Source organism: Zingiber officinale, chromosome 8B (assembly GCF_018446385.1).
Source record: "Zingiber officinale cultivar Zhangliang chromosome 8B, Zo_v1.1, whole genome shotgun sequence".
In the NCBI taxonomy this organism is placed as follows: domain Eukaryota; kingdom Viridiplantae; phylum Streptophyta; class Magnoliopsida; order Zingiberales; family Zingiberaceae; genus Zingiber; species Zingiber officinale.
Genome location: NC_056001.1, coordinates 73,846,261 through 73,858,375, shown reverse-complemented (window position 1 = coordinate 73,858,375; position 12,115 = coordinate 73,846,261). Strand labels below are relative to the sequence as shown.

The following is a 12,115-nucleotide window of genomic DNA, read 5'->3' as shown; positions in this document are numbered from 1 at the left end:
CAAACGAAACTAATTAAGCCAAACTTAATGCAAACAAAACAATACCATAAATCTGATATAGGAGAAACTGATGAAGTAGCACTAGATGCAAACAAGAAAACAATAAAACAGAAATGACCAATTCCACCAGAATATGCCCGGAGATGAAGAAAACATCGTAGCAAGAGTCTGTCGGGGTCTCAATTGAAACTCCGAAGGCGGATGATAAGAGTGAGGTGTGTCCGAATCCTGAATCTAGAAACCCAGTTGCAATCCGAGCTCAGCCAGATCTGGTTAAACTCGAATATATGACGTCGGACGCAGAACTCCTCCTCGAATCCGTAGGAGGAGGTGAATGATGGTGGAGTGAAGGACGCTTGCCGGTATGCCTTGATGAGGTGGTTCTTCCTTGAATCCGAGGAAGACGGTGGTGTGGAGGAGATGGAAGCGGCTGCTAGGGCTTCTGGTGTCGAAAAAGGTGCTCTATTAGTTGTTGTTGCAAGGTTTAATACCACCTTCCCAGCAACACATCTGACCACACACAAAACATGAGGCTTAAGCTGCATCCATCCATCCGTTGGTTACTTGTGTGACCAAACATCCCTCCACTTAATCCTTAGCTTCCTACATCATTCAATAACACCAAATTAGTACTAATACCATTAATTTAGCAGATATTTGCAACCAAGTAATAAACCAACCATATTTATGAAATCTGCCAAATACTTGCAAATATTCGCACGAACTAATTAAAACACCTAAAAGAATGATAAACATTTAATCACAAAATACGAGTTATCAGCGGGCCATGGAGTAGGAGTCGACATAGGCTCCGAACCAAGTAAATCGACCTGTGTTAGCATTGTTTTTACTTTTCCGCTGCGTACTTTACTCGATAATTTTTTTATTATTGATATTCACCCCCCTCTATCGACAATCACGATCTAACACTAAGCTCCTGCATACTTAGACACAAGAATCAAACCAAAAAAGAACCTAACTTAACTTGGTTGATTACACCAAAATAACCATGGAGTCTAACACTTAGAGCATCTCCAGTAAGAGATCCCACTAGTGATATGACATTAGGGACGAACCTCCCTCCCATAGTGGGAGGGAGGTTCGCCCCTCAAATGATAGAGCGACTCCGCATTTGCTGAGCCGCCCCATCGTAGTATTTTTTTAAATTATTTTTTTAATATTTATTATAAAAAATAATACACACTCAACATATCCAATAGTAGAGCTTCACTATTTCAATGTTCAATGTTCAATGTTCAATGTTCAATTTCTTTTTTAGTTTTCCTTTAAAAAATAAAAATATTAAAATATTAAAAAAATAAAGGGCTAGTGAACGTTGAAATTGAACCGTTAAGCAACGACTATACAACAGTTAATTTTTTATTTAAAATTTTTTCTATAAATATACTCTCAATATTTTATTCTTCTTATCATTTTCTCAACTTTCTATTTCTTTCAACCACGAAAATATCTTAGAAGACTTGATGGATGAAAATCCAAATCGATCAATGCTCCATGAATTCTGGATAAATCAATTAAAGGAAGATGCGAAGGATATAGATGAACAAAGAATACTCCGACTATATGAGCAACAACAAATGGTACGTCAAAGAGCTCAAAGTTCTTCCGGCAGAACATAGAGGAAAAAGTATTTAAATCAGGATCATGAAGTCAGATATGCTCGTCTTTTTAACGATTATTTCTCTGATGAGCCAATATATCCTGATGATATATTTCGACGTCGATTCCGAATGCAAAGAGGGTTATTCCTTCATATAGTCGATGCCTTGAAAAATCATTCAAAATATTTTCAATGGAAGGTCGATACAATTGGAAAAAAAAGGTTTGTCGCCACTTCAGAAATATACAACGGTTATCCTTCAATTGGCATATGAAGTCCCTGTTGATCATTATAATGAGTACCTACAAATTATTGAAACAACCGTCATCCAATGCTTATTCAATTTCTGTCGATGTGTAATTGAAGTGTTCGGGGCTCAATATTTGAGAAGACCTAATGTTGCTAATATCTAACACTTGCTTGAAATGCATGAGCAGAGACACGACTTCCCTAGTATGTTGGGTAGTCTTGATTGTATGCATTGGCAATGGAAAAATTGCCCCGTCACTTGGAAAGGCCAGTTTACTCGGGGAGATCATGACGTTCCAACAATTGTGCTTGAAGTAGTCGCATCTACAAACTTATGGATATGACATGCCTTTTTTGGGATTGCAGGGTTACGTAATGATATCAACGTGCTTAACGAATCACCTTATTCAACAATGTCTTGCAAGGAAATGCACCCAAGGTTAATTTTACGGTTAACAACATACAAGGTACAAAAGGATACTATCTGATCGATGGGATATATCCGGAATGAGCTACTTTTATCAAGAGCTTTCTGCGCCCATAGGATCCCAAGAGAAAATTATTTAAGGAACGACAAGAGACCGTGAGAAAAGATGTCAAGCGGGCATTTGGAGTACTCCAATTTCGATGGACAATGATAAGAGGTCCAGTACAATTTTGGTCAAGGATAATTTGAAGGATAATATGTATACATGCATTATTTTGCATATCATGATTATTAAGAATGAGGGAGATGTAGTAGTTAATTGGTCTGATAATGAAGAAGATCCTCCGTCACGAATATTTCAAGGCTCTACCCAAGAATTTCAAGAATATTTCCGGAGAAATTACGAGCTACATGATAATCAATTGCATCATCAACTTCGAGATAACTTGGTTGAATATATCTTGGCACGCTATGATTGTAATCAGTAAAAAAAAAATTATTAATTATGATAATGTTATATTTTTATTTGATATATGGTAATATTTATGTATTTTTTTAATTATTAATGTTATTTAGAGTGTTATCAATTTTTGGATTTAAATTCTATAAAAATTTAATTATATATAAGATAAAATATGAAAGAGAGATAAGAAATATATAATGAAAAAAATGTGAGATTGACAAGATTGTTGAGAGATTATTTTTATAGTGGAAAGATATATAAAAATTTTTATTTTTGACATAGTGTTGAAATATGGTATTAAATCTAGCTTAAAAAACAAGTGGAATAAAATCTAACGGATTTTGTTATCTATCAAAACTAGAATCCTTGAGTCAAAGTTTTGATCTCGGCTCCTAATTTGGTCGGCATGAAATTTAAGTAAATTTGTCCATCATGCGTTGAAATATTGATCTCCGACGAAGTTTACCGGTAACTTCGCAAACGAAATCCATTAGAAGGATCGTCCTTCATGAAGGAAAGCATCTTAGATAAGGATCGGGTGGCATGACATCACCATTCGGATTGAAATCTCAACTGGATAGCGTTCCTTGCCGCTGGGCCTCATTCTCGTAATTTTGTACCTGCTAGTAGTTCACGTATCGCGTCCAAGATGTCCAAGAGGGTCCCCATTATGAACGAATAAAATAGCTGATTTGTTATGGGTAACATGAAGTTCTGGTTTTTAGAATCGCCCGATCGTATCTTACGGCCGAAAGCGGCCGTTCACAACCGTCCAAGCCGGAAGATTAGGCGGGAGGGAACAATGGCGTCAGCATCAGATCACGGGTTCGGTCCCTCCACGTGCCAATGGCCGGCGTCCGTAGCCGGTGGCCTTTGTGATTGCTGACTCGGCTCCAGCGTCTATTTCCTGTCGTCAAAATATTTTCCCGTTTCACATCTCCAGTCAGTAAAATTAATTCAATTCATGATAAATGAATTATGCACCAAACAAGAAAGAAGAAAGCCTGCCGGGAGCGTAGTGTCATGAATAAGCCTTCGGATTTTTTCTTCAGTGAGTAACGGTACTTTTTCGATTTATCGGGATAGGTGATTCGTGGAAAATTTTTATATGATAGAATTAACTGAGCCAAAGGCTTATACCAAAAATCAATTAAAAAAATGGAAGACTAAAACCGCATTATTCCTCTTTAATTTTTGCTCATCCCTTACTTCTTATTCACCTCCATCCTTATCAACTAATTCTCAGCTCGATCTCTCCCCCTCTCATGTCAGGAAAGATCAACGAAGAGCTCATTAACGACTATGACTTACCATTCCCGGACGATCTATCGTCGGTCATCACGCCTCACACGGAGGGTCGGCGACAAGCCTTCATGAGTACTGAATTCATGGATGAATCGACGTTGATGATGGACTACTTGCTGGTGGGCGGTTATCATGGCGTGACGACAACTCCTGCAACTTCCAACTTCTCGATGACGCCGACAAAGATTGGCGGCAAGGAGGACTCCCTACCGCACTGCAAGAAGGAAAGGTTGCTGAAGCATGACGCAGTGGAGAATGATAATGAGGAGAAACATACAAAAGGAAGTTATAACTTGAGGAAAGTGTAGGTTTTAGTTTTCTTCTGTTTGTTTTACTTTAGTTGTTTTCTTTCTCTTTTCCCTTTTAATTTGTTCTTGAGCATGGAGGTCAATCTTCTTGCGTAGCTAGCTACTATTGTACAAAACTTCTAATCTTTCTCTCCTTATTTTCTGCCATTACAAATTATAAGATCAATTAGTTACATACATACCAAGTCGTCACAAATTAAACATTTAACAGTACTTGTACTTGCTAGATATTTAAAATCTCACCATAAATTAACCCTCTATATATATAATATATGTTTGTGCAGGGACGAGCAGCTAATAATTAAGAATACAGGAAAGAAGAGGCAAAGAGAAGCTAGGTTTGCCTTCATTACCAAGAGTGAGGTTGACCACCTTGAAGATGGCTACCGGTGGACGAAGTATGGGCAGAAGGCAGTCAAGAACAGCACTTATCCGAGGTAATCGAGCTACTCAAATAGTACAGAAATATATATGCATGTGTTCTGATGATTCAGAATTAATTCATATTATGAGAACTATTTTAATTTTAATTTCCTGAAATAATATTGTTAACTGCAGAAGCTACTACCGGTGCACATCTGAGACATGCAATGTAAAGAAGAGGGTGGAGAGATCTCACCAAGACCCAGCCACTGTGATCACCACTTATGAAGGCCAACACAATCACCGCAACACTGCAACCCTAAGGAGTAATTCCCTGATGGCCATGGTGCCGTCGGATAACATTATATTGCAGCGTGCTGTGTGCCCAGGAAACTATACCAAGTGTAGCATTAACAACAATAGTACTGTCCATGGAGTAGTATTCACAAACACTAGCATGCACTTGCCGTCTCTACCATCGCTTCCTCTTCATTATCATCAGCTTCAATTGCCAGCCGCCGCCTCCTGCTGCAAGACATTCTGTCAACGCCTACCGTCGCCAATGAATTAAGCAAGGCAACTACGTTAATTAATGATTAGTATGAGTGCATTAACACTCTATGTTTCTCCCTGTATGTCTAGCTTGCTAGGTGTGTCCACTATGTTGGAAATTAAATTTAATTGTGGATAGAGATAAAATATCACTACAATAAAAACTGCAAACGACAATGGATATTATCCGTTGTCGTAGGGTCAAAAAATCGTTGTAACTGAGGGCGTTGTAGAATGTATTGTCCTACGACAACGATTTTGAATCCGTTGTCTTTGTAGACATTTGACAACGGTTTTTATCCGTTGTTGTTTATATGTTCAAAATTTGTTTACGAAGGATACGACAACGTTTTAAAACCGTTGTGGTAGATAATTTCAACAACAGAAATAAACCGTTGTGGTAGATAATATTTACTCGTTTTGCTTTTTTTACAACCGTTATAAACTATTGTGGTATATAATTTTAATATATTTTACAACGGATAAAATCGTTGTCTTTTATCACTTTTTACAAAAAAAATCCGTTGTGATTTACATAGTTTTTACAATATTTTTAACTGTTGTCTTTAATGTTCATTAATACCAAACAACCAATCTTATTTTTATATAAGCAAATTACCAATACAAAACTAAATATTTACTACATTAAATCCAAAATAAACATCCATATATAATTCATCTTGTAGCCACACATATACAAGATTAGTAGTATCAAACCATGCATAAATCACATGTTTTCCAGTACTGTTCTCCATATGACTTTTACACATTAGCAAGGCAATTTACAACCTAACAAAACTCACTCCTTGCATCAAAAGTCTCAAGCTACACGAATTGACTGAGTTACGTACCTGCAACAAAAAAATTAAACAAAACTTATCAATTCCATATTTAGATTTATTCATATAAATCTACATAAAAAACAAGCAATATAACCAACTTATGGTCTAAGAAATAAAACTTATGCAATTCAAACTTATGCAATACAAGCAATTCCAGGATTTCGCATAGCTCTAATATAAAACAATTCCATGACAACGGGCAATACCAGAATTTCAGAATTCTGATTTAGATTTATTCATATAAATCTACATAAAATACAAGCAATATAACCAACTTATAGTCTCAGAATTTAACTTATGCAATATAAACTTATGCAAGCAATTCCAGGATTTCACATAGCTCTAATATAAAGCAATTCAATGACAACGGTCAATTCCAGAATTCTGATTTAGATTTATTCATATAAATCTACATAAAATACAAGCAATATAACCAACTTATAGTCTCAGAATTTAACTTATGAAATACAAACTTATGTAATACAAGCAATTCCATGATTTCGCATAGGTCTAATATAAAGCAATTCTGGGACAACATTCATTTCCAGAATTCCAGAATTAGATTTATTCATATAAATCTAGATAAAGTACAAGCAATGCAACCAACTTATAGTCTCAGAATGTAACTTATGCAATACAAACTAATACAATACAAGCAATTTAACCAACTTAGAGTTGTCTTGGTAACTTCTATTGGAAAACTTATGCACATAGATTTAAATTCGCAGAATAAGTTTACTCTGCCTGTGCCTGTCTATTAAATCAATGAATGTCATTGACCTTGCCATTGAGTTTCTAAATAATCAGTCAAAAATATTCTTAAAAGATACTCTTGGCAATAAGAAATTAACTAAACCGACGGAAAATGCATCTAAACATTGATTTAGGATGCAGACTTGTTGAGTTATAGGCAGGATTGACAAAATGACAAGAACTTGTCTAGGCAAATGTTGAAAACAGACAAGGAATTTGATATATGCTTTGTTCCTGGAAAAATGCCTTTATATATAAAACATGCTCATAATTCCAGTCAACATGCTATAAACTCATCTACTAACTCAGCCGAATTTAATCACTAAACAACGAGCTTATTTCCCGGAGGTAAAGTTTAATAGACAAAACAAAAACAAAATTATAAGGACACCATGACAATACCTATAACTAAATTCACAAAATGTTCAATCAGCAAGATAACACATGGATGTATATTAGGTATTGATATATCAAAACAAAAGATGATAACAAAGAGAGGCAATAATATTAAGTATCAACAACTAAATACATATATACCAATGGATATCCTTTATGGAACAGCCGATGAGGGTATATGTTCTGCCTTCTTCTATTCTTTTGTTCATCACTTACTCTCTAGTTAAAAATTAAAATCAATTAAGTTCACTATCAACATTCAAAATATATATATGCGAACTTTAATACAAATTCTCTGTGTTGTAGAGAAAAAATAGCAATCTATGGAAGGTTCAAGGAAACAAACAATTAGAGAACCCGACTATTAGAATTATACAAGGAAGCAAGTAATGTTATCTGTTAGAAGTATTGTTATAACAATTATCTCTTCAATTAAGAAACAAAGCAAATGGAAGAGAGACAACTAACTGAGCAAATGGAAGCAAATGGAAGTATTGATTTCTTATGCTCTGGATGTCGATACAACAACCTACAAAGAAAGAAAAAAAAGCATCATCGAGAACAATATATCGAAAAAAACCCTTAAAATATTCTATGAGAATAGTTTCTATGCATCTTTATGAAGGTCTTAACCAAAAGACAGTTTGATCAGATCAGTATCACTAAATTATCGAATATGCAATCTGAGTTATCGATGTTCACCCACTATTTCAAGCAACAGAATGCGTAGATCTTCATGCTGAATAGAGCACGAATGGTACTACAAAGCATGTAAACAAAATTAGCTACTAATGCATTGTGTATAGTAAGAAGAGGCATTCACCATTTGTTGCAGTCCCGATAACTTGTATAGTGAGGTTAGTATCTAAATTAACTTTCTACCTACTCCTGCCTTGATGATTCTTCTAGGTGATACAACTAAAGGAATGGAACATATCAATTCCTAGAAACTTTTGCCAACAAATACTGGAAATTGGCTTGTACACTTTTTGTTAACTCTAGAATATTCCAACTCCTAGCCAAAGGTTAACCAAACTGAACACCAGACTAGCTCTAAGTTTAAGTATACCAAATAGCTTCCATGATTAGGAAGTTGATAAGTCCTTCTATCTTGTTGCATATTGACTAATAAAACTCATGTTGGCTCACCTCCCACTCCCAGCACTAATAAAATGCCTTACAACTTACTTCTGTAGTGAGTGGGGAAGCAGTCATTCCTGCATTGCTATGTCTTGAGCAAATTGATGACAACTAGCAAATTAGCACTTACCATCTTTCTATACCATGTATCACTTTCAGTGCAATAGTAGTAGTATAAGCACAGTGAGAACTTCGGACCTTCATGAAGAGACAAGAAGAAAAATCATAAACAAAAATATAATCGAAAATGGCTATTATAAATGGACCTTTTGTAGAGATTCCTTTCATTAAACATCCTGCATCAGATTTCTCTTGGTCAATTGCCACATAGACTAATTTCACCAGATCAGTATCCATTGGCTCTAGGGGATGACTTGCTCCATTTAAAGAACTTCCTCCTTCAAAGGAGTCAACACTCCTGAAGCTATCAACCTCAATGGTTGATTCATTTTGATCAACCAATGCGCCCTGTATTTCAGATTCCTTTAGAACAAGTGCATCAGCATTTTGAGATCCCCAAACAACATCCGCACATTGTTCATTCCTTGAGCTACTTGCGTGCACGCTTGAAACCTTATGAAGAGAAGAACTTTGAGTGGATAGCATCTTGAACTCAGGAATCCTATCCATTTGGAGTAAAGTTATATCATCACTTACGTTTGTCTAATCACGTGATTACAAGAACTCCGAATTATGCTATAGCAAAAGTAGTAGATTACACAGCAAAGTCTCATTTCTTATCGTCCCCCAAACTATAAATCAAGAGTGACTATTAGCTTATTAACTTTGACACTGCAGACATGATGAATTCCAGAAGGCGAGCAGTAAATTCTCCACTTTTTTCTCCAGTAACCTAAAATACCAAAAAAAGAAACACTTATTAGAACAAATCTGATTAACTGATCTCCATACCCAAATCAAAGCGCTATATCAGCCTTTGCATCTTGTAGAAATGGATAATAAAATCATAAATAGGAATGTAATTAGGTATTTTTATCTGTGTTCCCTTCCTAATCTTTTTGAAATAACCAGGTAACTGCAAGCATGCCAAAATTAATATTGAAATAATAGTGTATACAAAGCATTCACTATAGGAATGATTTTAGATGATGCACCCATCTTACCTTGACGCTACTTCCTTGCGAACAATGTAACGTATCTTCTTCTCAAAGTTATGCTCTTTTCGCTTTTCTCGGAACCTCATTAAGGATGCAATTCTATGAGGCATATCTCCACGCTGACACATATCACAATCCACTGAACTCATTAATGTATGAAAGCAAATTGGCATATGGTAATGTTTAAGCAAACCTTAGTTGGGATAGAAGATGATGGAAAAGGATTTGATCTGGCCTGCATCTCACGACCTCCTAGTAACAATAGCACGACTTGAACCTAAAATATCAGAAAAAAGAAGAAAAAACCAGTAAGATTCAAAGTTTAGGACTGCAGTGAGTTAACCGAATACTAGACGGTGACAAAACCAACCTTTTCGGGAGAAATAGAATCGAAAACATACACTTCACCCTGGAACGAGAGGGTAAGCTGATTCCCACCTGGCTGTACTGTTACTAGAGGCTGAGTATCACCCAGATGACTTGGACCAGACAGTCCATTTGCCTCCATCTCCCCATTTTCCACTGCTCCTACGCCTTCCTCCTCTATCCCTTGGATGTCGTTGCTGCAGTCCGCCTCCTTGTGCTGCTGTAATGCCTGCGCATCTGCGGCGGCAATCAGCTCTAGTGCCTCCTACTGCGTGACCTCCATCGACATGGGACGTAAACGACACACCGGGATGAACCTGGTGGCCGACCGACATGCTGTGGATGTGGTGGCTAGGAAAGCTCTCAATGACTGCTGGATTAACGCCATCAAGCGGGTCAAGATTTCCACTCATCCCTTGTAGTGGAGATCTTTTGCTAGCGCTCAAATTCTTCAAGCCTCTTAGTTGGATCAGAAAAAATTTAGGAACAGAAGTTCAAAGACAACAGAAACAAGTCAAGTCTAACAAAAAAGCAGAATGGGGAAAAAAAAGAGGACATCGTCGTGGAGGAAGATCCAGCAGAGGCGGACGGTCGGTCGACAGGACGGTGTGAAGAGATTGTATGAGGAGAGGGAAACAAAATTGGCTAGGGTTGAACGCGAAGGGGAAGACACGGTGCCGAATAGATATTCAGAGAGAGGGAAAGCAAAAACTGCGCGCGAGGGGAAAAAAGACCAAAGTCAAACAACGGTTTTATCAAAACTGTTGTTGTAACCCCTAAAAACGCGGATAAAGGCAACGATTTATAAAACCATTGTAAAGAGTGTTGCCATTTTAAAAAGAAGTCGCTCAATGACAACAGTTTTCACAAAACTTTTGTCTTTTATATTTAATGGGGAGTTCAAAGACAACGGTTTTGACAAAAACCGTTGTCTTTGAGCAAATACGCAACACTTTCTCTTAAAACCGTTGTCGTAGGGGTGTTGTCTTTTAACATTTTTGTTGTAGTGTATGATGAGCTGATAATTATTGATGAGAGTTTATAAGATAGAGATAGAATATGATGATGTGATATTTCTTGATAAGAATGAGAGTTGGTGATAAGAAGATAGAGATAAAATATGATGAGGTGATAATTCACTACAACAAAAACCCTTATAGACATCGGTTTTTCACCGGTGTCTATTACATTTTCGACCGATGTCTATGAAGGCGATGTAAAAAGTCTGCCATTTTAGACATCGGGTTAAAATCGGTGTAGTATCACTTATCGACACCGGTGTTCGAATCGGTTATTAACCGGTGTAGTATCACTTAACGACACCGTTTCATCAACGGTGTAAAATCGATGTAATATTATATGTTAATAACACCAGTTTTGGCAGCGGTATACGACCGATGTAAAAATAGTTAATAACATTGGTTTTGCAGCGGTGGAAAACCGATGTAATATCAATATTGTTTAACGGCACAAATTCAATTTTTGAAACAGTGAAAAATCGATAAAATACACCAATATTATTCTTACAACAGTATCCATAAAATACACAAATATTCACAAATTAGACATATTCTTCTTCCAACAGTATCCATAAAATACTTAAATATTCACAAATTACATAAATATTCTTCTTACAACAGTATCCATAAAATACACAAATATTCTTTTTACAATATCAAAAGGTAATAGATATTGTACACATCAAGGTAGTATCTGCAATTTACATTCCATGCAAATGCATGCATCATCCAAAATTTTCAAAAATCAAATATCTTTCCTACTCAAATGTAATCTAGCATGCATTCAGCCCACTTGAACCGCACTTCATCAATTTCAACTCTGGAGTACTTGAGATTTGTAAACTGTAAAAACACATAAATAATATATTAGTAAACCAAGACCAAAAATCATAGTTGAAAAAAGCAGTAAGAGCACTAGGTAACAAGATGACTAATTGGAATGCTTAAAAAGAGAAACATTCATCAATTATCTCAACCACATCATATAGTGATAGATCTATCATTCCTGGGACTTAATATAATCCAAACCAAAAATTTTAATCTAACTACATAAACAACAATTTTAATCTTTCAAATTCAATTCATTAGTAGTCGACCCAAATGACATAACTGTTTATCACTTAGAGTATATGGAAAGTAAATAAATTCACTTTTAGTTTGCAAATAATAAATTCACTTTTATCACTAAGAGT

General features: G+C 36.0%; 1 protein-coding gene across 1 annotated transcript; it reads left to right on the top strand.

Annotated features, from left to right (window-relative positions):
* The first annotated feature begins 4,025 nt into the window (after positions 1-4,025).
* LOC122013971 (WRKY transcription factor 23-like) lies at positions 4,026-5,453 on the top strand. The gene is made up of 3 exons (XM_042570175.1): positions 4,026-4,350; positions 4,585-4,810; positions 4,932-5,453. Exons 1-3 carry the CDS (start codon positions 4,026-4,028, stop codon positions 5,305-5,307), a joined length of 927 nt encoding a protein of 308 aa, XP_042426109.1. The 3' UTR covers positions 5,308-5,453.
* The last annotated feature ends 6,662 nt before the right edge of the window (positions 5,454-12,115 follow it).

Bases quoted from the DNA above. Each gene is read 5' to 3' on its own strand.
- LOC122013971 (XM_042570175.1), top strand. From the start codon at position 4,026: ATGTCAGGAAAGATCAACGAAGAGCTCATTAACGACTATGACTTACCA. The intron at 4,351-4,584 runs GTTATAACTTGA...AACATTTAACAG, and splicing joins GGAGAAACATACAAAAGGAA to TACTTGTACTTGCTAGATAT. The intron at 4,811-4,931 runs GTAATCGAGCTA...TGTTAACTGCAG, and splicing joins AAGAACAGCACTTATCCGAG to AAGCTACTACCGGTGCACAT.